This window comes from Scyliorhinus canicula, chromosome 3 (genome assembly GCF_902713615.1).
Source record: "Scyliorhinus canicula chromosome 3, sScyCan1.1, whole genome shotgun sequence".
Lineage (NCBI taxonomy): Eukaryota > Metazoa > Chordata > Chondrichthyes > Carcharhiniformes > Scyliorhinidae > Scyliorhinus > Scyliorhinus canicula.
Window position 1 is genome coordinate 196,625,306 of NC_052148.1, and position 27,684 is coordinate 196,652,989.

Sequence of the window (27,684 nt, forward strand, 5' to 3'; positions counted from 1 at the left end):
GGTTTGAAAGACCAGCGATGCCTGTACACCTTGGGCTGTCGCTGGCTCCCCCCTTTGGGTCCCTCCCTGGCCAGATGGGTGGCCAGGTGTTTGGGTGTGGGGCGGGGCTTTGCACAGGGGTCACTACCTCGGGCCTCCGTCAACCTTCTCAGTCCTTACAAGAGTCATCTGGCCGCCTCCGTGAGGGCAGCCTCCACGGGGTCCAAGATATCATCCATACCATGTAACATCTGTAAGGAATTGGGGAGGGTGAGAGGGTGTGAACAATAATAAGTTTGTGGCCTCTTTTATTTGGGTGGGTATAAAAAGGGTATTCCTTCAGAGGGACTGGCAGTCGGGGTGGGGGGTTCTGGCCTTACCTAACCTGCCTTTTACTCTGGGCGGCCAAAGTCGAGAAAGTGCTGGGATGGTTTGGGGAGTGAAGCCTTATGTGAGGACAGATTGAGGCAAGCTCTTGTAAGGGCTCTAGTCTGAGGGCTTTGGCTATGGCCTCAGAATCTCCTCTCTCCGATGAGGCTCTCGTCGAACCCGCTGGTGGTGTCTACTCTTAAAATATAGACCCAATTTTGGCAGCATTACAAATTGGTCGAGTACATCATTGCTGACCCCTATTTGTGGTAACTACCTATTTGCACCGTTTGGACGCAATGTTTAGGTCATGGGTGAGGAAGGGCCTTGTGAGTTTTAGGGATCTCTTTGTGGGGGACAGTTTGCTAGTTTGGAGGTATTATGGACAAAGTTTCAACTTTCAAGGGAGAACTTGTTCCGTTACCTCCAAGTACGTGATTTTGTTGGGAAGGCTTTTTTTACATTCCCCTTGATTCAACAACCCTCTTTGTTGCATGAGATCCTATCAATGACAGGGTCTGGTGGGGAAGCTTTTCCAACAATATATGGTCAAATCTTGTCAATGGAGGTAGCCCCGCTCGGGATGAGGTGCGGGTAAAATGGGAGGGAGAACGGGGGCCTATTACTGGGCAGCAAGGTAGCACAAGTGGATAGCACTGTGGCTTCACAGCGCCAGGATCCCAGGTTCGATCCCCCGCTGGGTCACTGTACGAAGTCTGCACGTTCTCCCCGTGTCTGCGTGGGTTTCCTCCGGGTGCTCCGGTTTCCTCACACAGTCCAAAGACGTGCAGGTTAGGTGGATTGGCCATGCTAAATTGCCCTTCGTGACCAAAAAGGTAAGGAGAGGTTATTAGTTAACAGAGATAGGGTGGAAGTGAGAGCTTAAGTGGGTCGGTGCAGACTCAATGGGCCGCATGGCCTCCTTCTGCACTGTATGTTCTATGTACTATGTATTTTAGATGAAGACATGTGGTGTGAGGCTCTTCGAAGGGTGAACTATTACAATGTAAAATCGATTTCTGGCCTTCTCCCAACACAAGAGTTATAAAGTGCCATGGGGTGGGTGGAGGGGTATATGTAGCGAGGGAGAGTATGAAGAACCATCAGGGCTGGGTATGGGACACGAGGTGTAATGGCAAATGGTGGGTACAGAGCCATGGTTTGACACTAAATTAGCATGAAGGCTCTAAAGGACATGAGGATTTCCATAAGTTGACATATGAGGGGTTATGGAGTGTGGTAGAGGGTTACAGGTTAGCATAGAAGGTATAGGGGCAATGGGAGGTGGGTAGAGGGCATTAGGTGTCAAGGGTTGGCATGCCTGGGGAATGTGTTGAGGTGAGGGGTCGGAGGGTTGTTTTTTGTTTTAATCTTTTTAAAAATGTATTTTAAAAAGTACCAGTGCAAGAGACAGACAGTCCGACCAACTCGCCTCTGCAACTGTCAGGTCTGCACTCACTCTGACACTGCCTGGCCTGACTGCAAGGAAAACCTGCCAACCCCTAACAAAAATCCCAACTTCCCAGCTAGGAAAACGCCCTGAGTGTGCTCAAGACCTGGGAACTAGAATTCAGGCCTAGAGCGTTAACATTAGCATGAGGGCTTGTGACGGGAGGCTGAGGCTTGACAATGCCTCCACTACTGGGATTTATCGTTATTGCATGACAACTTTACACAAGCAAATCCCATTACAAATGTAGAATTTTTAATGGAAAAATGTTGATGAAAAATGGGTATCGTAAACATAAAACTTCAGTGGTGCAGCCATGAAGTGTGCAAAGTTTTAATTAAAATAAACCAGGCAGTTGATAGAATATATGATCATCAAGCAGGCAAATAAAAATATTGGCATGCTGACACTCCTTTTTTGCTGAATTCAGTGAAGCTTTTGTATTCCTGCTTCTGACATTTATGCCCTTATGTTTTAAAATCTTTGTGAAGCTAAATCTATGAAACTTGAACATCCAACCGAGTTTGAAAGAGGCTGCTGTACAATTGCAATGTTATGGTCCATATTGCTTTTCTAGGGTCAAAACGTTTAATAGAAATTACAGTCACCAAACATTACACTCCCTAATATTTTAATAGATTAATGCTTCTGTCAAAATAGATTAGCAATCATATGAATGCATTGTGTTTGTCCACTAATATCACTGACGTATTTTTAGCCTAATGCATCACTTATTACCAAAATAGAAATGGCAACCCTTAAAGTTAAATATTTATTTTTAGTCAAAGCCTAGGCATTGCACCTCTGGGAAAAACATCCAAAGTAAAAATGTATATTTAAAGTCATGGTTTAATTCCCCTTGAACAATTTTCTTTTGATGAGCAATCAATTGTGTGTTCATCAAAATTATTGATGTCTTGGAGAGTGGAGTATTTTCCATTTTTTTCTATCTCACAGCTTTCTGAAATAACGGGGTGGCGGGGAGGATTTTCTGTGCCCCCCCACCCCCGTGGCGTGTTTCTCAGCAGCAAGAGGCGGACCACCGTTGGTCGGCCTGGTTCCACAACTGTCAATGGGATTTCCCATTGCATTCATCCCCTGCTGCCAGGAAACCCGCAGGAGAGGTTCACCGTCGACAGGACTGGACGATGGCACTGGCTAGAACAGCTGGAAAATCCCCCCCCCAACATGTCCATCCCTGATATTAAATAACACTGAAAATGATCTAATTCAATTCAACATTAAACAAATAAATCTCGGCTAGGGATACAGCTAAATATGCCTGAAACAAGCTAATTTCTCCTTTATTCTCTTTCACTTGTTTGTTTTTCTCTGTCTGTCTTCCAATTCCATCTGTATCTTTTACCTTGGCTATGGCTTTTTCTCACGGTTTTCCTTTTCCTTCTCCACTTCAAGATCTCTTCCTCCTCCACGTCTATCACTCACTTCTATACCACATATATCCTGATCCTTTTTTCATTCATTAATTCTCCCTATATTCTTCATTCTCTCCATCTCTTCTCACTTCCCTCCTCACCTCCTGCTGTTTTACTTCCCCGTTTACTTTTGACCCTTTTTTACACTCCTTTTTTTCTTCTTTAATGGTGAGAAGTACTCAATCACATGGGTGAGATGGGAAAAACTCAGGGCAGAAACCCATGATGAAGTATCAGGATGCATTCACACAGCCTAAAAAGAACAGCAACCAAGAGGTTGGAGTATGAGGCCAAATTGGCAGGCTTGCTGAAAAGCACAGGGGATGGGCAGGCGACCAACAATGCCGGAAAACACTTGGGTTGAGTTTGTGGGTGATCAATTGGGCTGGAAAGCAAATGGATAGGTGTGGTGGAAGGTTTTTGGGTGGGTCAACAAACGAGGAAGATGGCAGGTACTTGTGGGGAAAATGTGCCGGGTAGCAATTGAGTAACAAGGTAACAAAGTGATCTTTGTGGTCAAGCAAGTAGGCAGGCTGCAGGCAGGCAGGCTGGCATGAAGTCCGAGGCCTGGCTGACTATAACTCCAATCTTTTAATAACCAGTTTATGGCTATGTGGACAAAGATAAAATATGTTAGTATGGGTCAAGGAATCAAAATAGGAAGTTTGCGTTGAATGGAATAGTCAATTCATTCAACACACTTAACAGGAAACAGGAATCTGAGGTTATTGTGTGTATATCAAGCTCTATGTTTATCTGACTTGAAAAACATAGAAGAGGTACTGTGTTACATTAGTGGAGCGTGAACAAAAAGAAAGGGTGTTACTGTTTAAGACCAAAGTTTGGCCAGATCCTATGCAAAGTATTGGTCTCCATCCTGTCAGAGGGATATTACTTTCTATGAGAAGGAACAGGAGAGACAATCAGAGTGATGCCAAATCTTTGGGATCTAAATTATGCGGTCATTTTACCAATGTTGAACTTATTTTCACTGAAAGCGAAATTTCAACCAAGCAGAGATTTTCAAAATTATGACCTGTTGAGAAAGTTAATGTAAGTTATTTGCACAGAGTAGTGATTAAAAAGAATTTGAAAACATCATTTTGAAAATGAGGGAATTGAAAGCAGATAAGGAATTCTGACAGAATTATAACTGGAATAAGTTATTCAGCAAAGCCATTGAAGCAAAGTGTAGATGGATTCGCAAGACAGTAAGATATTTCTGTGAGCCAGGCAATCTGGACAACAAAGCAGAGGAACGATATGATTCTCAATTTTAATTGAGAGTGAATAGAAGAATTATTACCAGAGAACATGTTGATGCTGGCTTCCAAATCACTGCAGTCTGCTTTGCTTGCAACTAGAGCTTGACAATTATTTTAGCCCTGTAAAGCTAATTTCAGTTCATAGAGAAACTGACTGATCTGATTGGTGAAGGAGCAGGGTATTGTTAATTGCCAGGGATCAAGGTCAACAGTCAGAGACAGGAGGATGGTGTGTCAGCCTGAAACTATGAACACCACGTATGCCCTGCATGAAGACAAATGCCAAATTTGACCTACTAATAAAGGGGAGACGCAGTGGATGTCAGGCTACAAATTCCCCAGGAAGCAAGCCTGTATTCACTATTGAACTGGACAGTACCTGATAAAGTGTGAAGTACTTCTCATGAATCACAAAAATTGAGAAAAAAGCTCCAATTTTACTTTCCACTCCAGCAATCCCCAACAGCAACATTTAACACTGACAATTTGTCCTTTACTGTTTCCTACTGATACTGCTCCCTAAAAATCATCAATTAGGTGAAATGTGAGCTTCTGGTTGTTGATCTCTGAACATTTGTTCATTAAGTGCCAGGAAAATAGAATTACAGTCAGAACTGAGGAACAGGAACTGGAAACAGAAGAGATTTTTAGATCAAAAATACAGTTCACAGAATCATACGCAGAAAAGAGAAGCAGGAGGCCAATCGGCCCTTCCACCCTGCTCCGCCATTCATTATGATCATGGTTGATCATCAAGTTCAATATCCTGATCCTGCCATCCCCCTTGATCCCTTTAGCCCCAAGAGCTATACCTAATTCCTCCTTGAAATTACAAAACGTTTTGGCCTCAACTTCCACAGATTGAGAAATTTCTCCTCATCTCAGTCCTAAAAGTTTACTCCTTATCCTCAAACTATGACCCCTAGTTCTGGACTCCCCCACCATCGAGAACATTCTTTCTGAATCTACCTTGCTTAATCTCATTAAAATGTTACTCTTCTAAACTCCAATGAATATTGGATTGGATTTGTTTATTGTCACGTGTACTAAGGTACAGCGAAAAGTATTTTTCTGCGAGCAGCTCAACAGATCATTAAGTACATGGGAAGAAAAGGGAATAAAAGAAAATACATAATAGGGCAACACAAGGAATACAATGTAACGACGTAAGCACCGGCATCGGATAAAGCATACAAGGTGTACTGTTAATGAGGTCAATCTATAAGAGGGTCATTTAGGAGTCTGGTAACAGCGGGAAAGAAGCTGTTTTTGAGTCTGTTCATGTGTGTTCTCAGACTTCTTTATATCTTGCCCGATGGAAGAAGTTGGAAGAGTGAGTAAGCTGGATGGGAGAGGTCTTTGATTATGCTGCCCGCTTTCCCCAAGCAGCGGGAGGTGTAGATGGAGTCAATGGATGGGAGGCACGTTCGTGTGATGGACTGGGTGGTGTTCACGACTCTCTGAAGTTTCTTACGGTCCTGGGCCAAGCAGTTGCCAAACCAGGCTGTGATCCAGCCAGATAGGATGCTTTCCATGGAGCATCTTTAAAAGTTGGTAAGGGTTCATGTGAACATGCCAGATTTCCTTAGTTTCCTGAGGAAGTGAGAAAGCTGTTGTGCTTTCTTGGTGGTAGCGTCTACGTGGGTTGACCAGGACAGATTTTTGGAGATGTCAACTCCTAGGAATTTGAAACCGCTAACCATCTCCACCTCGGCCCCGTTGATGCTGACAGGGGTGTTTGCTTCCTGAAGTCAATGACCAGCTCTTTAGTATTGCTGGCATTGAGGGAGATATTGTTGTCGATGCACACTCCACTAGGTTCTCAATCTCCCTCCTGTATTCTGACTCGTCGTTATTTGAGATCCAGCCCACTATGGTCGTATCATCAGCAAAGCGTGTAGATGGAGTTGGAAATAAATTTTGGCACGCAATCGTGTGTGTACAGGGAGTAGAGTAGGGGGCTAAGTACGCAGCCTTACGGGGCATCGGTATTAAGGACTATTGTGGAGGAGGTATTGGTGTTCATTCTTACTAATTATGCTCTGTTGGTCAGAAAATTGAGGATCCAGTTGCAGAGTGGGGAGCCAAGTCCTAGGTTTTGGAGCTTTGATATGAGCTTGGCTGGGCTTATGGTGTTGAAGGCAGAGCTGTAGTCAATAAATAGGAGTCTGATGCAGGAGTCCTTGTTGTCAAGATGCTCCAGGGATGAGTGTAGGGCCAGGGAAATGGCGTCTGCTGTGGAAGGGTTGTGACGATATGTGAATTGCAGTGGATCAAGGCGTTCTGGGAGTATGGAGGTGATACGCTTCATGATCAATCTCTCGAAGCACTTCATTACGACTGAACTCAGCGCCACCGGACAGTAGTCATTGAGGCACGTTGCCTGGTTCTTCTTTGGCACCGGTATGTTGGTGGGGGTATGATGGTGAATATAATCCTAACCAATTTAGTCTGCCCTCATATGACAGTCCCGCCATCCCAGAAATCAGCCTGTTAACCCTTCACTGCACTCCCTCCACAGCAAGAATACTTCCTCAGATAAGGGCACCAAAACTGCACACAATACTCGAGGTGTGGCCTCATCAATGCTCTATACAATTGCAGTACAACATCCCAATTCCTATACTTATAGACTTTCGCTAGATGGGCCAACATACCATTTGCCTTCTTTACTGCCTGTTGTACTGCACACTTGCTTTCAGCGACTGATACACGAGTACATCAAGGTCTTGCTGAGTATCCACCTCTCAATTTACACCAATTCAAATAATAATCAAACATCACATCTTCACAGAATCAGGGTCCCAGTTTTGATTCCTAACTTGAGTCACTGTCTGTGCAGAGTCGACACGTTCTCCCCAGATCTGCGTGGGTTTCCTCCGGATGCTCCAGTTTCCTCTTACAAGTCTTGAAAGACATGATGTTAGATGAATTGGACATTCTGAATTCTCCCTCAGAGTACCCGAACAGGTGCTGGAGTGTGGCAACTAGGGGATTTTCACAGCAACTTCATTGCAGTGTTAATATAAGCCTACTTGTGACAATAATAAAGATTATTATCAATTACCTAGATAGGGCTGCAAGTACAAAGCGGCAATGGTTGGTGGAGGTTATCCTTGAGCTAGAACACTGATTCTCGTGTTATCCTACCCCGGAGCTGCTGGCGAACAGGAAGAAGCTGCTGACGTAGTTTGAACTGTTGTCTACAGCAGTCATTTTCAAACTCAGGGTCATGACCCGCGGGTGGGTCGCAGGTGGGTATTAGGAGGGTCTTAGAGCCATGCATTGCATTGTGTGCAATCGTGGAGCCATGTGTTGCGGTGTTCCCAATTACGGGAAGAAAGGCCCAAGGCGCATCCAGCTTTTAAAAATGCCTGCTGCGACCAGCTTTCAGAATGCCGGCTATTCTAGAGATGTGTGCCCCCTCAGCAGTGCCCAGGCCTGGAGCCCAGCGAGACAGAGTGCTTCCTCCTAACATTAGCGTGCTGACCCAGAAGCATATATTTTTTTAAAATCGCTGCAGTCTTTCTGCCCGGCATTGACATTACATATTTTGGGCGCCAGGGAGATTGCTCCATTTTGGAGCTGCCAGCAGTGCTGGTGTGAGCTCCAGGGCCTCTAGTGAACAACCTATGAAGAAGAAACTCAAAACAGGAACAAAGCAGCATAAAGGTGATTACAAGAGGTGTGGGTTATTTAATTGTGCCACTCCAAATCGGGCTGCAAAGTTCATGTGTGTTATATGTGGGCAGCACGGTGGGTACAGTGGTTAGCACTAGGACTGCGGCGCTGAAGACCGGGGTCTGAATCCCGGCCCTGAGTCACTGACCATGTGAAGTTTGCACATTCTCCCCGTGCTTGTGTGGGCTTCACCCCCACAACCCAAAGATGTGCAGGTTAGGTGGATTGTCCACACTAAATTGCCCCTTAATTGGAAATAAATATATATAATTGGGTATTCTAAATTTATTTTTTTAAAATGTGTGTTATATGCAGGGAAGCACTGGCAAATGAAAGTTTAAAACCCTCTAAACCTCAAAGGCATTTGAAGCCCTTCGAGGACAAACCCCTCAATTTTTTTCAACAGATGCAGTAAAATGTTAAATCATCAGCTGAAGTCATTATCCGAAATGTAACACTGAATGAAAAGCAAGTGAGATCGTGTGGACCAAGCAGGCCCACCTGTCACGTTAAAGGTAAGTGAAAATGGTGGCTCACGAAGGTCGGCCAGTGCGGGTCACGAAGGTCAGCCGGTGTGGGTCCCCGAAGGATGGCCGGTTGGTAAAAATGGGTCCCCAGCAAAAAAGTTTGAAAAGGGCAGCAGGGTAGCATGGTGGTTAGCATAAATGCCTCACAGCTCCAGGGTCCCAGGTTCGATTCCCGGCTGGGTCACTGTCTGTGTGGAGTCTGCACGTCCTCCCCCTGTGTGCGTGGGTTTCCTCCGGGTGCTCCGGTTTCCTCCCACAGTCCAAAGATGTGCGGGTTAGGTGGATTGGCCATGCTAAATTGCCCGTAGTGTCCTAATAAATGTAAGGTTAAGGGGAGGGTTGTTGGGTTACGGGTATAGGGTGGATACGTGGGTTTGAGTAGGGTGATCATGGCTCGGCACAACATTGAGGGCCGAAGGGCCTGTTCTGTGCTGTACTGTTCTATGTTCTAACACTGGTCTACAGGAAAGGCGGTGAGCCAGCTGCAGTGCTCGAGGGGGTATTTTACAAATATGGGGAGAAGGTCAGCCACCTTTTAGCCCACCAGCTGAGACGACAGGCAGCTTTCCAGGAGATGATTCAGGTTAGGGATTCAGCTGGCAGCTTGGTCTCCACCTGGGTTAATGTGGCTTTTGAAGCATTTTATAAGAGTCTTTACAGGTCAGTGCCCATGGAGAGGAGTTTGGATATGTTGACATTTTTAGATGTGTTGTCCTTTCCAGAGGTGGAGAGGGAGAGACGGGAGGAGTTGGAGGCTCCGTTATGTCCAGAGGTGATCATAAAAGGTATGGGACTGATGCAGACTGTTAAAGCTCCCAGCCCCGATATGTTCCCTCTTGTGTTTTACAAGTCTTTGGCGGGCCTATTGACTCCATTGATGGTGGACATGTTCAATGATTCTGGGATTTGTTTCCATGTTCTCGCATGCTTCTATCTCTCTTATACTGAGGAAGGACAAGGACCTCATGGAATGTGGGTCATATCGACCCTTATCACTATTAAATGCAGACCCCAAACTACTGGCCAAGGTGTTGGAGTTGCGACTGAAGCCTTGTCTCCCGGAGGTGGTTGTGGAAGACCGGGACAGGCTTTGTTAAGGATCGACAATTGTCAGCCAATATTCTATGGTTGTTGAATGCTGTTCTCTGCCCCCTCCTGTGCTTGAGCCAGGGGTGATTGTGTCCTTGGATGCCAAGAATGTGTTTTATACGGTAGAGTGGGGTACCTTTTTGAGATCCTTGGGAGGTTCAGTTTGGGGCAAATGTTCATTTGGTGGGTTTAGTTATTGACTAGAGCCCTCACAGCTAATTTCCATACTACTGCCTTCAATTTGAGATATTTTTATTGAACAGGGGAACGCGACAAGGGTGTCCACTGTCTCCGCTCTTGTTTGCTTTAGTGATTGAGCCTTTGGGCATTGTGTTAGGGTCTACCGGTAAATGGAAGGGGATAAGACGGGAGAGGGGTGGTGGGACATCGGGCTTTATATCATGGATCCAGTCTCCACTATGAATGAAATGATGAAGCTATTGAGAAGCTTTGGCTTCTTCTCGGGGTACATGTTGAATCTGGAGAAGAGTAAGTACTTTCCGGTTAATCCCCCGGGGTAGGATGCCAATCTTGGGGTGTTATCTTTTCATCTTGTCAGGTCTAGTTTCAATTATTTGAGTATCTAGGTGGTCCATGTCTGGGAACTGCACCGTTAATTGAACTATGCTAGTCTGGTGAGAAAGGTTAAGTCTGACTTGCAAAGGTAGAATGACCTTCCCCTGTCCTTAGTGGGCAGGGTCCAGACTATCAAAATCGGCCACAATTTCCACCTCACGCGTGATTCTCTGCCCAACCGCGTTTCCCGATTCTGGCACGGTTGACAGAGAATCCCGCCCAATGGCTTTGGTCTTCCCAATATCCAGCCAGAGGAATTCTGAGTCAAATATTTGATGCTAACTGGCAATTTGATGGAGCAGAAACAGTTATCTGGTTGAACAAAGTACTGGAGAGATACTGCAAGGTGTCATTACGGGCAGCACAGTGGTTAGCACTGTGACTTCCCAGCGCCAGGGTCCCATGTTCAATTCACTGGGACACTGTCCTTGCCAAGTTTGCACATTCTCCCCGTGTCTGCGTGGGTTTCCTCCGGGTGCTCCGGTTCCTCCCACAAGTCCCGAAAGACGTACTGTTAGGTAATTTGGACATTCTGAATTCTCCCTCCGTGTACCCGAACAGGTGCCAGAATGTGGCGACTAGGGGCTTTTCACAGTAACTTCATTGCAATGTAAGCCTACTTGTGAGAATAAAGATTATTATTATTATTATTCACTCATGTAACCAGGGAAATAAAATAAATACCAATTTTAAAAGGCTACGTACCAGGTTTAAAAGGCTAGGAACAATACAGCAACGTTAAAAATTAATGCACTAGGACTTCCGGTTGCGGCTATGACTAGCTAAGCCGCACATTTGGAAGCTCCTGCAACAAAGGTGTTTTTGGGCCAATTGGAGGGCCCCAACGGCGCTGAAAAAACGAATCCCGGTGGGGGAAGGTCCCCTGAGGAGAACTAGACCGATTTTATGGTCGGTACCCGGAGTGGAGCGGCAAGAAAAACGGCAGCAGCTCCCCAAAAAAAGCGGGGGAAGAAAATCAAAATGGCGGCCGGCGGCGCATCGGAGGAGTGGAAGAAATGGGCGGAGGAGCAGCAGGCCGCTCTCCTCCGTTTTTTCACGGAGATGAAAGTGGAGCTCTTAGAGTCCATGAACGCGACGGCCTCCAGGTTGGTGGGAGCCCAGGCGATCCAAGAGGCGTCGATTAAAGATCTGCAGCAGGAGATGACCGCGAGGGAGGAGGAGGCCACAGTCATCGGGGCAAAGGTGGAGGTGCACGAGGCACTCCACATGAAGTGGCAGAGCCGCTTCGAGGAGCTGGACACTCGGATGAGGAGGAAAAATTTGAGGATCCTGGGCCTGGAAGAAGGCCTGGAGGGGTCGGATCTCCCGGGATATGTGGCGGAGATGTTGAGCTCCCTGATGGGGGAAGGGGCCGGTCCGGCGCCCCTGGAATTGGAAGAGGCATACCGGGTCATGGCCAGGAGGCCTAGGGCAAACGAGCCCCCGAGGGCGGTGCTGGTGCGGTTCCAGCGGCTAAGTGATCGAGAGAAAGTCCTGAGGTGGGCAAAAAGGGAGAAAAGCAGCAAGTGGCAGAACTCGACGGTAAGGGTGTACCAGGACTGGAGTGCGGAGGTGGCAAAGCGGCGGGCCCGGTACAACCGGACAAAGGCGGTGCTACACGCGAAAAAGATCAAATTTGGAATGCTGCAACCGGCGCGCTTGTGGGTCACCTACAAGGACCAACATCATTATTTCGAGTCCCCAGAGGAGGCCTGGACCTTTGTACAAGAGGAAAAGTTGGACACGAACTAAAACCTGGGAGCACCGGCGGTCGTAGCCGCCTGGGGACTCTTGATTGAGCAAGTGGCCCTTTTCTTTTTCAGGCCAGGTCGGAACTGGGTAACAGTTTCGTGGATTGTTTGGGGTGTTTTTTCTCGAACGGTGGACTTTTCTGAATATCTTGAAGGTTTCGAGTTGTTGGGTATTTCTGTATATTTGTACTGTTGAAATCTCTATTGTGGGTCGTTGGCTTCTTATGGGGTGTTTCTTCCCGTTTCCAATTTCCCTTAGTTATTTACCCCTCTTACCCTTTTTCTTTGGGTGCTTGGGGGGGTTTTTTGTTCTTCTTTTCTTTTCGGGTTATGGTTATCTGCGGTTATATACACTGTTTGATGGAGGGTGATGGTTGGGCACACTGTTAGTTGATAGCTAGTTAATTATTTTGTTATTTAAGTATGTAGTTAAGTATTTATGTATTTAGTTGCCATTGGGTATTTATATCGTTAAGTTGGGGAGACGGGACGGGGGGGAGCGGGTTGATTATGCGGGTCTTTCTCTGGGGTTTTAAGGGGATCTTTCACGGGTGCAGATGGGGTGAACCGGGAGGAGTCGGAATGTGGCAGGAGCAGCCGGGTCAGCGGAGACCAGCTGACTCTCGGGAGTACGATGTGGGGTACATCGCGGCTAGGAGGGGTCCTAGCCAGGGGGGGGGGGGGGGGGAAGGGGGGGGGGGCTGGGGGGGGACACCGGGTTGCTGCTGGAAAGACCAGGGACGAGAAGGGGAGAGCCGGGGGGGGGGGGGGGGGCATCGCTATGGGAAGCGGGTCAGAAAAGAAGGGATGACCCGGGGCGAGCAAGGGACAAGACATGGCTAATCGACAGGGAGTAGGGACGGGTCGCTCTGCGACCCGATTGATCACGTGGAACGTAAGGGGGCTGAATGGGCCGGTCAAAAGATCAAGGGTCTTCTCACACCTGAAGGGACTGAAGGCTGATGTAGCAATGCTGCAGGAGACTCATTTGAGGGTAGCAGATCAGGTCCGCCTGAGAAAGGGGTGGGTGGGACAGGTGTTCCACTCAGGCTTGGATATCAAGAACCGGGGGGTGGCGATCTTGGTGGGAAAGAGGGTGTCGTTTGTGGCGGCAGAGGTGGTGGCAGACAAGGAGGGCAGGTACGTGATGGTGAGGGGTAGGCTGCAGGGAGAGAATGTGGTACTGGTAAATGTGTATGCCCCGAACTGGGACGACGCGGGTTTTATGAGGCGCCTGCTGGGCCTCATCCCGGGACTGGAGGCAGGGGGCCTGATCATGGGAGGGGACTTTAATACGGTGTTAGACCCTGGGCTGGATAGATCGAGTTCCAGGACGAATAGGAGGCCGGCAGCGGCAGAGGTGTTAAGGGGGTTCATGGAGCAGATGGGAGGGGTAGACCCATGGAGATTTGGTAGGCCTAGGGCGAGGGAGTATTCTTTTTTCTCCCACGTCCACAGAGTGTACTCTAGGATCGATTTTTTCGTATTGAACAGGGGGCTGATACCGAGAGTGCAGGACACGGAGTACTCGGCCATTGCGATATCGGACCATGCACCACATTGGGTGGACGTGGACATGGGGGAGGCGCGGGACCAACGTCCGTTGTGGCGCCTGGATGTAGGGCTGTTGGCGGACGAAGAGGTGTGCAGAAGGGTGAGAACGGGCATTGAGAACTATCTGGGTACGAATGACACAGGTGAGGTGCAGGTGGGGACGGTCTGGGAGGCCTTGAAAGCAGTGATTAGAGGAGAGCTGATCTCCATAAGGGCACACAGAGAGAGGAAGGAGAGGCAGGAAAGGGAGAGGCTGGTGGGGGAGCTCCTAGAAGTAGATAGGAAATATGCGGCGGCACCAGAGGAGGGGCTATTAAGGGAGCGGCGTAGCTTGCAGGCCAGGTTCGACCTACTGACCACTAGGAAGGCGGAAATGCAGTGGAGAAGGGCGCAGGGTGCGGCGTATGAGTACGGGGAAAAGGCGAGCAGGATGCTGGCACACCAGCTTCGTAAGCGAGATGCAGCCAGAGAGATTGGGGGAGTGAGAGAGAGGGGTGGGGACGTAGTGCAGAAGGGGCAAGAGGTGAATAGGGTCTTTAGGGACTTCTATAGGGAATTGTATAGGTCTGAACCGCCGAAGAGGAGAGGGGGAATGAAGAACTTTCTCGACAAATTGGGGTTCCCAAAGGTACAGGAGGAGCTGGTAGAAGGGTTGGGGGCGCCGATAGAGCTGCAGGAGCTAATTAAAGGGATAGGCCAGATGCAGGCGGGGAAGGCGCCGGGGCCGGATGGGTTCCCGGTGGAGTTTTACAGGAAATTTGTGGACTTGGTGGGTCCAGTGCTGGTGCGAGCCTTTAATGAGGCGCGCGAGGGGGGGGTTCTGCCCCCAACAATGTCGCAGGCCCTGATCTCCTTGATTTTGAAGCGGGACAAGGACCCGGTCCAGTGCGGGTCCTACAGGCCCATCTCCCTCCTGAATGTTGATGCCAAGCTGTTAGCAAAAGTCCTGGCAACCAGGATAGAGGACTGTGTGCCAGGGGTAGTCCATGAAGACCAGACGGGGTTCGTGAAGGGACGCCAACTTAACACAAATGTCCGGAGATTGTTAAATGTGATTATGATGCCAGCAGTGGAAGGGGAGGCGGAGATAGTGGTAGCGCTGGACGCGGAGAAGGCATTTGACAGGGTGGAGTGGGAATACTTGTGGGAGACGTTGGAAAGGTTTGGGTTTGGGGAGGGATTTATCAAGTGGGTAAAACTGCTCTATTCAGCTCCGATGGCAAGTGTGGTAACAAACGGGAGGAGGTCAGAATATTTTGGGCTCCATCGAGGTACTAGGCAGGGATGTCCCCTATCTCCCTTACTCTTTGCATTAGCGATTGAGCCGTTGGCGATGGCACTGAGGGGTTCAGGGGGGTGGAGAGGACTGACAAGGGGAGGGGAGGAACATCGGGTCTCGCTCTATGCGGATGATTTGTTGTTGTATGTGGCAGACCCGGAGGGGGGAATGCCGGAGGTAATGGGGATACTAGCGGAGTTCGGGGACTTTTCGGGATATAAATTAAATCTGGGGAAAAGTGAGGTCTTTGTAATACACCCGGGAGACCAAGGGGAGGGAATTGGGAGGCTCCCCTTCAAAAGAGCAGTTAAAAGTTTTAGGTATTTGGGGGTGCAGGTGGCAAAGAACTGGGGGACCCTCCACAAGTTGAACTTTTCCAGACTGGTGGAACAGATGGAGGAGGAGTTTAAGAGGTGGGACATGGTGCCGCTGTCGCTGGCAGGGAGGGTGCAGTCAGTTAAAATGACGGTCCTCCCGAGGTTCTTGTTTTTGTTCCAGTGTCTGCCCATCTTCCTCCCCAGGGCCTTTTTCAAGAAGGTAACGAGTAGTATCATGGGGTATGTGTGGGCACATGGCACCCCGAGAGTTAGAAGGGTCTTTTTGGAGCGGAGTAGGGATAGTGGAGGGCTGGCGTTACCCAACCTTTCAGGATATTACTGGGCGGCAAATACATCGATGGTACGAAAGTGGATGATGGAAGGGGAGGGGGCAGCCTGGAAGCGCATGGAGAGGGCGTCCTGCGGCAACATAAGCTTAGGGGCACTGGTAACGGCACCATGGCCGCTCCCTCCCACGAGGTATACCACGAGCCCGGTGGTGGCGGCCACCCTCAAGATCTGGGGGCAGTGGAGGCGACACAGGGGGGAAGTGGGAGGTCTGATAGGGGCACCACTAAGAGGGAACCACAGATTTGCGCCGGGAAACACAGGAGGGGGATTCCAGAGCTGGCAGAGGGCGGGTATTAGACAACTGAGGGACTTGTTTATAGAGGGGAGGTTTGCGAGCCTGGGAGAGCTGGAGGAGAAATTTGGGCTCCCCCCGGGGAACACGTTCAGGTACCTCCAAGTGAAGGCATTTGCCAGACGACAGGTAGCGGGGTTCCCCGCGCTCCCCGACAGGGGGGTGAGTGATAGGGTGCTATCAGGGGTCTGGGTCGGGGAGGGGAAGATCTCGGACATCTATAAGATTATGCAGGAGGTGGAGGAGGTACCAGTAGAGGAGCTGAAAGATAAGTGGGAGTTAGAGCTGGGGGAACAGATAGAGGACGGGACATGGGCAGACGCCCTGGAGAGGGTCAACTCGTCGTCGTCATGTGCGAGACTAAGTCTCATTCAATTTAAGGTACTGCATAGAGCCCACATGACGGGGACAAGGATGAGTCGGTTTTTCGGGGGTGAAGACAGGTGTATTAGATGTTCGGGAAGCCCTGCGAATCATGCACATATGTTTTGGGCATGTCCGGCACTGGAGGAGTTCTGGAAGGGGGTGGCAGGGACGGTGTCGAGAGTGGTGGGGTCCAGGGTCAAGCCAGGATGGGGACTTGCGATCTTCGGGGTTGGGGTGGAACCGGGGGTACAGGAGGCGAGGGAGGCTGGAATATTAGCCTTTGCGTCCTTGGTGGCTCGGAGGAGGATCCTGATTCAGTGGAGGGACGAAAGGCCTCCGAGTGTTAACACCTGGTTAAACGACATGGCAAACTTCATCCAATTGGAAAGGATCAAATTCGCCCTGAGAGGGTCGGTGCAGGGGTTTTTCAGGCGATGGCAACCCTTCCTAGACCTCTTGGATCAGAGATAGAAACTGAGGCCGTGACAGCAGCAACCCGGGAGGGGAGGGGAGGGCGGGAGGGAGGGGGGGGGAGGGGGGGGGGAGGGGGGACAAAGACGAAGGAAGTACGGTAGCGGTGGTGGCACGGGCAAGGCCTGCCCGAGGACGCTGCTAGAAATGATAAGTTGGTCTGACTGTCGGTTCGCCGGCGGGGGGGGGGGGGGGGGGGGGGGGGGGGGGGGGGGGGGGGACGCGCGAGTAGGGGGGGGGGTCCTTTTTCTTTTGTTGTTAAGTAGGGGGGTTTGACTTTGTTTTGTTATAATTTAAATGTAAATGTAGGGGGGGTTAAATGTTTGTATTTTGAAAAATTTCTTCAATAAAAATTATTTAAAAAAAAAAAAAAAAAATTAATGCACTAGTGATGTATATGCTGGGAACACTTTGCAGATATAGCTATGTGGGAATCATATTACAATTTAACTTAAACGTAGCTTCATTAAAATCTCTCAAAAATGAAGGAGACAGGTTTTGTAGACTGAAGACATATCCTTGCCCAGTGGCAATGTTAAGCGATGCAAACAATCAAAAGCAAAAAATGGGGAATTTGCAAAGTTGGCAAATAGGAGATTTATCCATACACTTTCTCCTCTCTTCCATAATGTGGCCTAAATGAGGGGAAGCACAAAACATTTTGCTTCTATGTAGAAAATCAGGTTAATCCTAATTGTGGCACTTCAGATTTCACACTGGAAAATAAAAATGTCTGTGTAAGAAATCCCAAAATGAACAGGCCTAATTGTTATTGTTTTTCAATCTAGATTAAACTGCAAGAGGAACACAATGACCCAGATTTGATGTCAAACTCTTGGTGGAAATAACATGGCTACAGATCTAATTCTGAACATTCTTTGTGGTTTCAAATGAAATTTCATAAAAGCATTCGGCAACATTGCAGCCATGTGTTCTGGTATACATCTGTGCAATATCACGAACGACTAAACAAAGGGAAATGTTATGCCTTCAGAAACAATCTGGTAAAAACACTGAGCCCGAATCAACGGGAAAAAAATCTATGTCCAGTTTTGGGCGCATTTAGCGGGGTGTTTCTGGCAGCTGCAGTGCAGCGAAACACCCCGCTAATTCAACAGCATCTTGCCGGTTGTTTTGGCCTCTCGGAAATTTCACGCTGCTGAGACCGCGCTTGAGTAATTTCATAATTGTGGCTCGCCAGCAGGAAAGGCTCCTCACAGATTGGGGTGCCGTTTTGTCTGGCTGTCCCAATCTATTCCCACTCCTTCTTTTAAGCTCCATCCTGGGGAACACCCCGTCACATCCCCCCCTCCACCTGGTAAGGCCCCCTGGGCCCGATACCTGGCATTGCCAACCTGGCAGTGCCACCCACACACCCTGGCAGTGCCGGGTGGCAGTGTCAAGATGCCAGGCTGCCAGAGGGAGTGCAAAGGTGCCACCCTCCCTGTCCCTGATCACCCGGGGTCTCTACTGGCCTAGGAGATACTCCGAGTGCTATTACAACTGGTCCACTTTTGTGGAACCAGTTCCAAACGGCAGCCTGTCGAGCTCTCCCAGGAATGGCTCTTCGGTCCCAGGCACCGCGAGAATCCCGCAAACGCATATGGCTCATTTAAATATACATATCTGGATCACGCCTGTCAGGTGGATATACCTTTAAGAAATGGGTGTTTATCAAATAGATGCAGTGATGTCAATGTGTGAGTGGAGATGGACTGTCTGTCTTTTACTTTGGTTTTTGAGCTGGCAGCTGTAGTGTGGTTTTGTTTTCAGGGGTGAAGAGCTGCATTCACAGCACAAAGATGTTATGATCTCTCTGCATTCTAAAGATCACGTGATGATTTCAAAGTAATATCTGTTTTTGTAGAGAATTTAAACCTGCTGTCTTTATTTCAAAAGGGTTTAACTTGTGGACGAAGTTTGGAAAGTTATCCAGGAGTTATCTATAGAGTACTGTATCTTTTAGGAGGTGGTCAGGATTGGTAGTTGATAAACTGTTTACTGTGTGTTTATAAAATGTTAACTGGATTCATAGATTAAACATTGCTTTGTTTTAAACATACTTTAGATCTCTGTTGCATCACACCTGTAAAGTGGGCCCTTGTGCTCCATATAACCAAAATCTATTTAAAGTTGTGGGTCAGGTGAACTCCATGATATACGTTGGTGTTCTCTAAACCCTGGCCCAGTGAAGGTGAGATCCAGTTTGTGGCGCCTTGTGAGATGTTATTAATTCTCTCGAGGCATTTCGAGCATCGCAAATTTCGCTGGAGGCCTCGCGCGAGCTTCGACAGCCTCACACCCACACAAAGTCAGGCGCAGCGAGGCTGCTATATTGAGCTCACTTTCTGTCTGTGACCTGTGCTTTTGATTCACAGGTACCACTAGATTCAGATGTCTTGGTAATGTGGTTATGTGAATTCTACAAGTTTCATCTTAGGCCACCTGGAATCCTGTCAAGGATGCAATACAATTCCGGCAACAAATGCCATTTTAGAAATACAGTAGAATTATATTCTGAATACCGATAGATGCAGTATGGTGTCTTTTGTGAAAATTGCAGCATAGTACAATTATTTCAAAGGAGTGAACTACCCACAAAATCAACAAAATTGTTTTTGACCTGGACAACTTGGTATAGACACAATCATGCGTTACCATTTCATAATTAACGAAAGAAAGACTTGCATGACTTGCAATATCTACAAGAATCTGACCAAGAAGAAAATGTCAAGTTCATCAGAAGCCTGGATTTGTTTTTCTTCTTTTTCCCTTTCCCATGGTTCTTGATACCACACAGAAAGGGTTGGTAGACAGGTGGCTCCTTCCCAGGCACAAAAAAAAACCTCTGTTCAGGGTGCTTGACAAGGTGAGGGAATGCAGTCCCAGATTTAGCACCCCTTTGGGAAAGCACTTGGCCTCAACTTGCTGGCTTTCCTTATAACATCATCACAGTTTTTTTTGCCAGCCAAATTCAGAAAAATTCTACATCATCAGTTAAATTGCTTTGAAGTTGAAAGGAACTAATAGCAATGTTAACTTAAAAAATATATGAACATCAATAACATGGATTCAAGTCAATTTGTGCAGACCTTCCTTCCACCGATATGGTATCGACACAATTCGGGCACTGTCTGCTCACACAGCTCCAAGAAACAATCATTACAAACAGTGTACACAGGAAATCTTCCCACCACTTTAACAATATCATTAACACATTGACCAGACCAGAGCTGCAGAGTAAAATAACCAAACAAGTGATCTGAAACAAGGTTTCCAAAGTACAGTGCAACAGCAACCTGTAATGCAATGAACACGAAACTGAACACCTTGTTTTGTCTGATTACTTTCGGTGGGCACAAGAAAATACAAGTAGAAGAAACCAAACTAGATTAAACCCAAATTGTCTTTTCTTCGTAAAACCAATCCTTGTACTTCCCCACAGGGAACAGCTGAGAACAGTTGTGCTTTTGTGTGCAGCTGGCTGGATACTATTTTTCTGATTGTGTATTAAGTGCAGCCTGGCACTATTCAGCAAGTACTGGAAAATAATTAGATATGCAGGGCAAATTTAGGAGGCACAGCTGGTTTGGTTAACTGAAAAATATGCAGAGGAAAAAGATGATTACCTTCCACAGCTCTTTTGAAGAAAACTTTACAACTGCCACAGGTAAGGACTCCATAATGACACCCCGAAGCCTCATCTGCACAGACCAAGCAGACCTTCGAAGGTGCTGAAGTCACTGATGAGCAGCTCCGATCCAGTCTAATAGGGGAGCTGTAAAAGAAGATAGTTTACAACTTTAGAAAGATGTTCTATATTTCTTTTGTTAACAATTTGAAAGATTGAAGTGCTGTTGCTAGCTGGATATGTTCACATTGGTCTAAAGACAAAGCAGTGCCAATACAGAACGCACAAAGCTTCCATCAACATGCAATACATATGCAGCAATGCATTGAACTAATAATAAATTGTCCAGAACAGACTAGTATTGTGATTCTGAAGGCAAAACTTTTAGGAATTTGCGCTAGCGTTGCACAGCTCTTTTGATAAAGCATGCCCAACCCCAACCCACTCTTAGGAGTCCATTTTAAGAGTTCAGGTGAGGAGATCAGCTGGTCTGACTGAACCATAACAGGAATTAATAAGATTTCACTTCAAACCATAAAGTAATCATTATATATATCTGAAAAACACACTGCAGCAAATAACTTAGAAATAGGCTAATACTTATTGTATAATCGATAGCCTGCATACCTTATTCTTCCATATTCTGCCATAATATTCTGTTATAGCCTGCTGTCACAATTTATAGCACCTTTTAATATTCCTTAAAGAATGCCTCTTCTCAGAAGAACAAATGGTGCAGAAATTATGTGGCACAGACTCAGAGGAAATCCGGAACAACTTAAGCAGGGTTCCAAAATGATTGTTTCTGTTTCCTGAGCCTGGGATTTGTTTGATTATTTCCACTGCAGCTCAAATCACTTAATACTTGAGCATTTCAGTACTATCTGGAGACCTTGCTGCCTATTGGGGTTGCCCAAAACACCCAATGCTGTCAAAAACAGCTCACTCAATATGAAATTAAATCACCAAATTAACTCCACCATCCAACCTGTACGCAGGTCAAAGTGTGTTACATGAATGTAACTAATCTCATGATTCAAGAATGACATTGAAAAAACATTTCAGCTTTGTGAAATCACCCGAATTTCCAGACATTGCTGTTGTTTCACAGTACTCTTCTAATCTTTCCTACAGATAAGACACTTTCAACAGTCATCCTGTTGTTCTCAAACTGCAAACTATGTATTGCTCTACATCTCAGGTGAGAAATTGGGATGATCGTGCACCCGGGTTTTGGGCAATACGAGTGCCCTTAGAGCTGGCGATTTCAGTCAGCAGCAAATGCACACCCTTGTGCAATGAATTGCGCTGCACTCCACATTCAGCATAAGTATGCAGAGCATGCAGATTACGAGGAACAGATTTGACGCCTACAGTGCCATTTTGGAGCTCATCTGTGTAGCAGAATTCAACACGTGTTTTTAAATAACTAGTGTTATTTAAAGGGACAATCACCTTCCAGGCCACTAATTGGTTTCTTCTGGCTGTTACTTCAATTCCACAAGTCCTTGGTGCTTTCTGTGGTTTTCTTAAAGTTAAACAAGTTGAATAAGGGAGTAGTTTAGAATTTTTGTTGCCTTCAAGGTTTCTGCATAAACCAGCTGCTCCCAGACATGGACACACCAGTAGACAATCCCTTTGGAATATATCGCGCTTGAAAAATGGAGAAGACCAAGCTGCTGGAAGAGGGAGGAGGCATCAAAAAGGGTTCTAGAAGGCTATATCTCCCCTGGGAACAGTGGCGTGCAGAGGTCTGGTGATACCCGGGGCAAATCTTGATTGTCTGCCCCAAAGACTCAAGTAGCACCAACCCCCCCCCCCCCCCCCCCCCCAACTTTATGCGCATGGCAATAGCACTCGTCTTAAAGCAAGGTCAGTCTTGCATTGTGTCATTATAGTTCCTCCGATGCCACACTTTTGAATGCATTTCACAACCAAGGGACAGCAAAATCCTTCAGGCAGTTACACTGGCAAACGTGTTTCCTTGTGACATGGATAACTGCACAAAATCAATTTGGTCAGAGACCGTTTAACTTTTATTAAAACCTGGTGTGGACAAACTCAAAGACATCTCCGGCTGGAAACTCCAGGAAGGAGAAACTTGCGGGCCTGGGGGGTGGGGGGTGGGTGGACAGGGGCTCTGATGTGATGTCTCCCAAGGCAACTAGCTAGTACCTGATGCCCAGACCCAAATGTAAGAACAATTATATTGGTGCATTATAGAAGATCACCCCCTCCCCTCCACGTGGATGAGGTTAGATGGAGGATGATTTGGGAGGGGGGTGGGGGTGGTTCAATGCAGTGCCCCTGAGGAATGCCAAACCCTCCCTCTTTTCCCCGCCCCCACACCTGGGGTAAACACAGAACCTAAACCGCACTGTAAATCTGTGCCAGTGCACAGGGGGATCAAATAGCTCTGGAACAAAGGGCAGGATGAAGAGAATGTGAGAGAGAGAGAGAGGAGAAAGGGGGAGGGAGGAGAAAGAGGCCCAGGGGGTGGGGAAGCAGAATTAATCCAAATTCCTGCTTATTTCCTTAGACTCTTCAAAAGGTTGTTTCTCCCCAGGATTAGAAAAGGTGCCTTTATAATTCACAGCGCAGAACCCGGCCCCTCCTCCTCTTCCACACTCACTCACTCTCCCTCCCTCCCAGCCCCGGACCTTCCAACAGGATGGTTCAAACATCCAACAACAGTTAAAACTCTCCAAGCCCCGGGCTCAGCGATGGGCACATTCTGGCCAAAAGATGATAAGGACAAAATTCACAACCCCCAGGTTAAAGGAGAGAGAGAGGGAGGGGAGGCATGCGGCCGGGGAGAGAGAGAGAGAGAGAGAGGGAAAGTGAGTGAGAGAGAGAGGGAAAGTGAGAGAGAGGAGAGGGAGAAATGCACAGAAACGGACGCAAAAAAGTTTCCAAAACTTTGCCAAAATTTTTCCCTCTCTCTCCGCGCGTTTTTCCTGTTGTTGTGAAACTGACCTGAAATCGCAGAGGCTGAAGCAGAAATAGACAAATCCAGACACATCTCCCACCCCGGGATCCCAGCATTTCCCTCTGCATTCTAACCAGGCAATATTCCTGGGTTTAGGCAGATTGCAATATACTCATCAAAGTCCTGCTCTCAGCCAGAGGACGGACGGGACTCCCTCTCTCTGTTTCTCTCTCTCTCTGTCTGTCCCCACAATCTCCCTCTCTCTTTCTCTCAAACAAAGACAAGGCAGCTGGGAGGAAGGGGAGCCTTGAGGAAGATCTGCAGATGCCCCCATCCAATGGATGCCCGGGGCCAACGCACCGTCGCCCCCCACCCCCCCACCCCCCACCCCCACCCCTGCACGCCGCTGCCTGGGAATCAAGGAGCTGTAAGGAATGATGCATGAGATGTCCTCACTTAAATCTGCTACCTGCTGCAGTTACATCCCCAACCTCAGCAATTTTAGTCATCTGTTGGAGGACAGATTACAGGGCTGTTATGCCACTTTGAACACTGTAGTCCACAGCCATGATTGTAGCAAGGTGACCTTGGATGTCATTGATCTGATATTGTACTGCTGCACTCTGATCTTGGGTGGCTGCTGCTTGTGTTGCAGTGAAGGCTGAGATATTAGCAATGAGAAGGAGCTTCATGGCCGTGTCCACACGTCAACTGATAGAGTTGGCCAATGCTTTCATGCAGAAAATGAAGGGCTCCAAGCTCTGTCCAAGGTCCTGTGCCAAGTTGGTGCTGGATTTTCCCATGCCTCTTGACATTGACCAAAGGCTTTCTGACACGTTTCTCACCACAGCACACATTTCATTTGGCATTCTAAACAGCATTCTTCTGTAGGTTTCCCATAAAAATACTCAACTGATCCACTGCAACAGAATACATGTGTGACGTCGCCCTCCTAGTCAGTTGGCACCTGTGCGATCCTTGCTTCCTGGCTACAGGTCACTCATGTCCTATGTCTTAGGGGGAGATTTGGGAGAGATGGTGAAATAGTGGTAATGTCACTGGACTAGTAATTCAGAGGCCCAGGCTAATACTCTGAGGACATGGTAGTTTGTGGAATTTAACTTTAATTAATTAATCTGGAATATGTAAAAGAAGTAATGGGGATCACAAATCTATTATCCACTTCAGAAAAATGCACCTGTTTCACTAAAGCCCTTCAGAGAAGGGAATCTGCTATCCTTATCCTCTGGCCAACATTGACTCAAGGCAATACGGTTGACTCTTAACTGGCCTCTGAAATGTTCAGCTCAAGGGAAATTAGGAATGTGCAATAAATGCTGGCTTTGCCAACAAAATAATATTTAATAATATACAGAAACCTCGGGCAGGATTCTGCAGGAACCTGCGGAGCGGGCAACTCTGGCACAAAGGAGTGGCGTGAGCCACTCCAGCGTCGGGCCTCCCCCTAGGCCGGTGCCAGAGTGGTTTGCGCCTCACTGGCCGGCGCGGAAGGGGCTTGGCACCATGCCAACCAGCGCCGAAAGGGACTCCGCCGGCTGGCGCGAGTTGGCTTATGCGTGGGAGCGCCAGCGTGTGCTGGCATCATCCTAGTGCATGCGCAGGGGGGTCTTCTCTGCATCTGCCATGGTGGAGGCTGACAGCAGCTGACGCGGAGGAATAGAGTGCCCCCACGGCCCAGGTCTGCCTGCGGATTGGTGGGCCCCGACCGCAGGCCATACCACCGTGGGGGCACCCCCCGGGGGCAGATTCCCCCGAGGACCCCGGAGGCCGCTCGCAGAGCCAGGTCCCGCTGGTAAGTACCTACTCTAATTTACACCGGTGGGACCAGCCGGAAACGGGCGGCCACTCGGCCCATCGCAGGCCGGAGAAAAGCCGGAGGGGGGGGGATGCTGCCAGCGGCTGCCGACCGGCGTGATTCCTGCCCCTGCCAAATCCCCGGTGCCAGAAAATTCGGCAACCGGCGGTGCCGGGATTCACGCCGCCACCCTGGCGATTCTCCGACCCGCCGGGAGGTCAGAGAATCCCGCCCCTCCTCTATGGTATCCTCTAAATCACACAAAGTAGCAGGATTTTAAATTCTGGGCTGGGAACACGGCTGCTGGTTCATTCAGGGTCCAAACCCTGCTCAACATGCTCCAGACACATCCGTCTGGATTTTTAAAGGGCAGTTGAGGTGAATTGGCAGAGCTGTCATATAAAGAAGTCAGTTTCTTTTCATTTATAACAGCCACAGCTTCGTGGCCATGATAACAGGGGGACAACTTCTTCAGGGCACAACCAGTGACAGCAGCTGTGGTCTGGCAACCCAGTATGATGTTCCTCACCCTGAGCTCACCATGTGGCATGACGACTGTAAATTCTGGTCGGCGTGGGAGATCTTTTAATTATCAAGAACTGTCCTGAGCTCGCTGGCTGCCAGGTAATAGTGGGCAGCCAATTTGATGCTGAACAGCTCTCATTGAAAATGGCTTGGGGTTGGGATTGTGGTTGCGAACTGGCATTGAGGCTGATTGTGCAAAGTTGCACACCTGCTCGCCACCTTCATTAGTGCAGCCTTCTTGCTCCACTGCTCCTGCACTGATGGTCAGGTGACACTTCTTGGGTATCTGAAAAGCGGAATGAACAAGGGTAGAAATTGTGGTGGGGGAGGGGTCAGGGGCAGAGGGAGGTAAGCTGTGTATACTTAAGCTATCTGCAAATTGTAATCAGTAGAGTGTGGGAATGAGGTAAAGAGGAGGGGCGGCTGTTCATACCAGCGCGATATTCCAGTCCCACGCTGGCGCACGGGTTTCCCGGCAACGAGGTGTGTAGTCACCGGGAAATCCCATTGTCAACAGCGGGGTCAGTAAATCCCGCAGTCGGTTCTCCTCTGCCGCCGAGAAACATGTGGCAGGTTGGCCAGGAAATCCTGCCCGAGATGTGAGAAGGGGAATTAAGTCTGATAATGTCATTTTCAATTATTTCAGATATGGCTATAGAAAATGCAGATGCACCTCCTTCAACTTGCTTCTGCTGTCTCTGAGAGTGTGGCTTCTTGTACTAAAATAGAGAGGGGGGTGTTATCAGTGAGCATTGAGCAATCCATTTGGGTCATGTATTGTATTGGTTGAATGGCTGGCAATATGCAAGCTGTGGATGTGAGGCTTCTAACAGCGCTCAGTGCATGAGGATGAGATGAAGTGAATGAATATTTAGTGAGTCCTGATTAATAGAGATGGTTGATAGCTGAGTAATGGGCTATCACATGTCTGAGGCTAGTAGTACAATTCAAATGCATTTGAAGAACATTCACTATCTTTGAGTGCTTGTGTGAGGTCATTGAGCTTCTTTTTGTATAACATCCAGGCCCTCGGGCTTGAATACTGGCTTTGACCTCCAATGCTATCTGATCGAACTGGCTGCTGAGTGTGTGCCTCCTGGCCTACTGCCAATACAGAACATCTTTCCACCTCCACCATTATCTCCAGAGCAGCATCCAAAAACCTTGTAGCCTATTTTTTAAAAAATTGTTCATGGTATGTGAGCGTCGCTGGGATAGCATTTATTGCGCATCCCTGAGGGCATTTAATAGTCAACCACACTGCTGCAATACTGTTCCGTTATTCATTGTTCGCCAAATCAGATTCACTTCCTGCACGACTGCCAGCACTTGTTCCAACCACTAGGCACTTCCACTTTCAGGGATGCAGGCTAGGTTTAAGCAGTGCAGGCTGGTACTAGTCAATCACCATGTTTCCCCTGTAGATGTATTCAGCCAATCAACATTGTGGTTAGTGCCAGTTGGACACTGAAGTCATTGAAATGAGCGGCATGACAAAATTAGCATGTTGCCCGTAATGAAACCAAAAGGGTGGGTTAATGATCCCCTCTTCTATTTTTCAACAGCTGTCAAATTTAGCCCTTGTCTACTCTGGACTGATTCTGTAATTTCGGGCTGTAATATCCTGCAATTAAAGAGCTGTTTTTGCCGACATGCAAAAGTCAATATTATTGCATTAATTGTTAATTGCTGATATGTTATGCATCAGAGATGGTACTATGGCAGATCAACAGGTTATTTAAGCTGTTATTCTATCACAACTTGTATTACTAATGATCTGTACTGAGGTTTTGTGCAGAGACACATTATGATCCAATGTACTGAGAATTTACGTACTGTCAAATAAATAAGCGATAGAAAAACACAGAACATTTCCAAACTGAAAGTAATGAAAAAGTCAACTGCATTGAAGAGTTTTCAGGTAGATTCAGTTAAATGAACTGTCAGCTCTAAGGATTTCCTTCAATGGTCAGCCATGTTAGCAGCGGGGGAATGTCTGTATTGCATTTGGAAAGTACTTTTCATGTTTC

General features: G+C 47.8%; 1 protein-coding gene across 3 annotated transcripts in view; it reads right to left on the minus strand.

Annotated features, from left to right (window-relative positions):
* Positions 1-27,684, minus strand: part of nr3c2 (nuclear receptor subfamily 3, group C, member 2) — a 536,228-nt gene that overhangs the window by 178,678 nt on the left and 329,866 nt on the right. For all 3 annotated transcript variants that reach the window (XM_038791961.1, XM_038791962.1, XM_038791963.1), the window contains exon 3: positions 20,383-20,531. In XM_038791961.1, the coding sequence (XP_038647889.1) occupies positions 20,383-20,531 (149 nt within the window). The remainder of the gene's footprint in view (positions 1-20,382; positions 20,532-27,684) is intronic.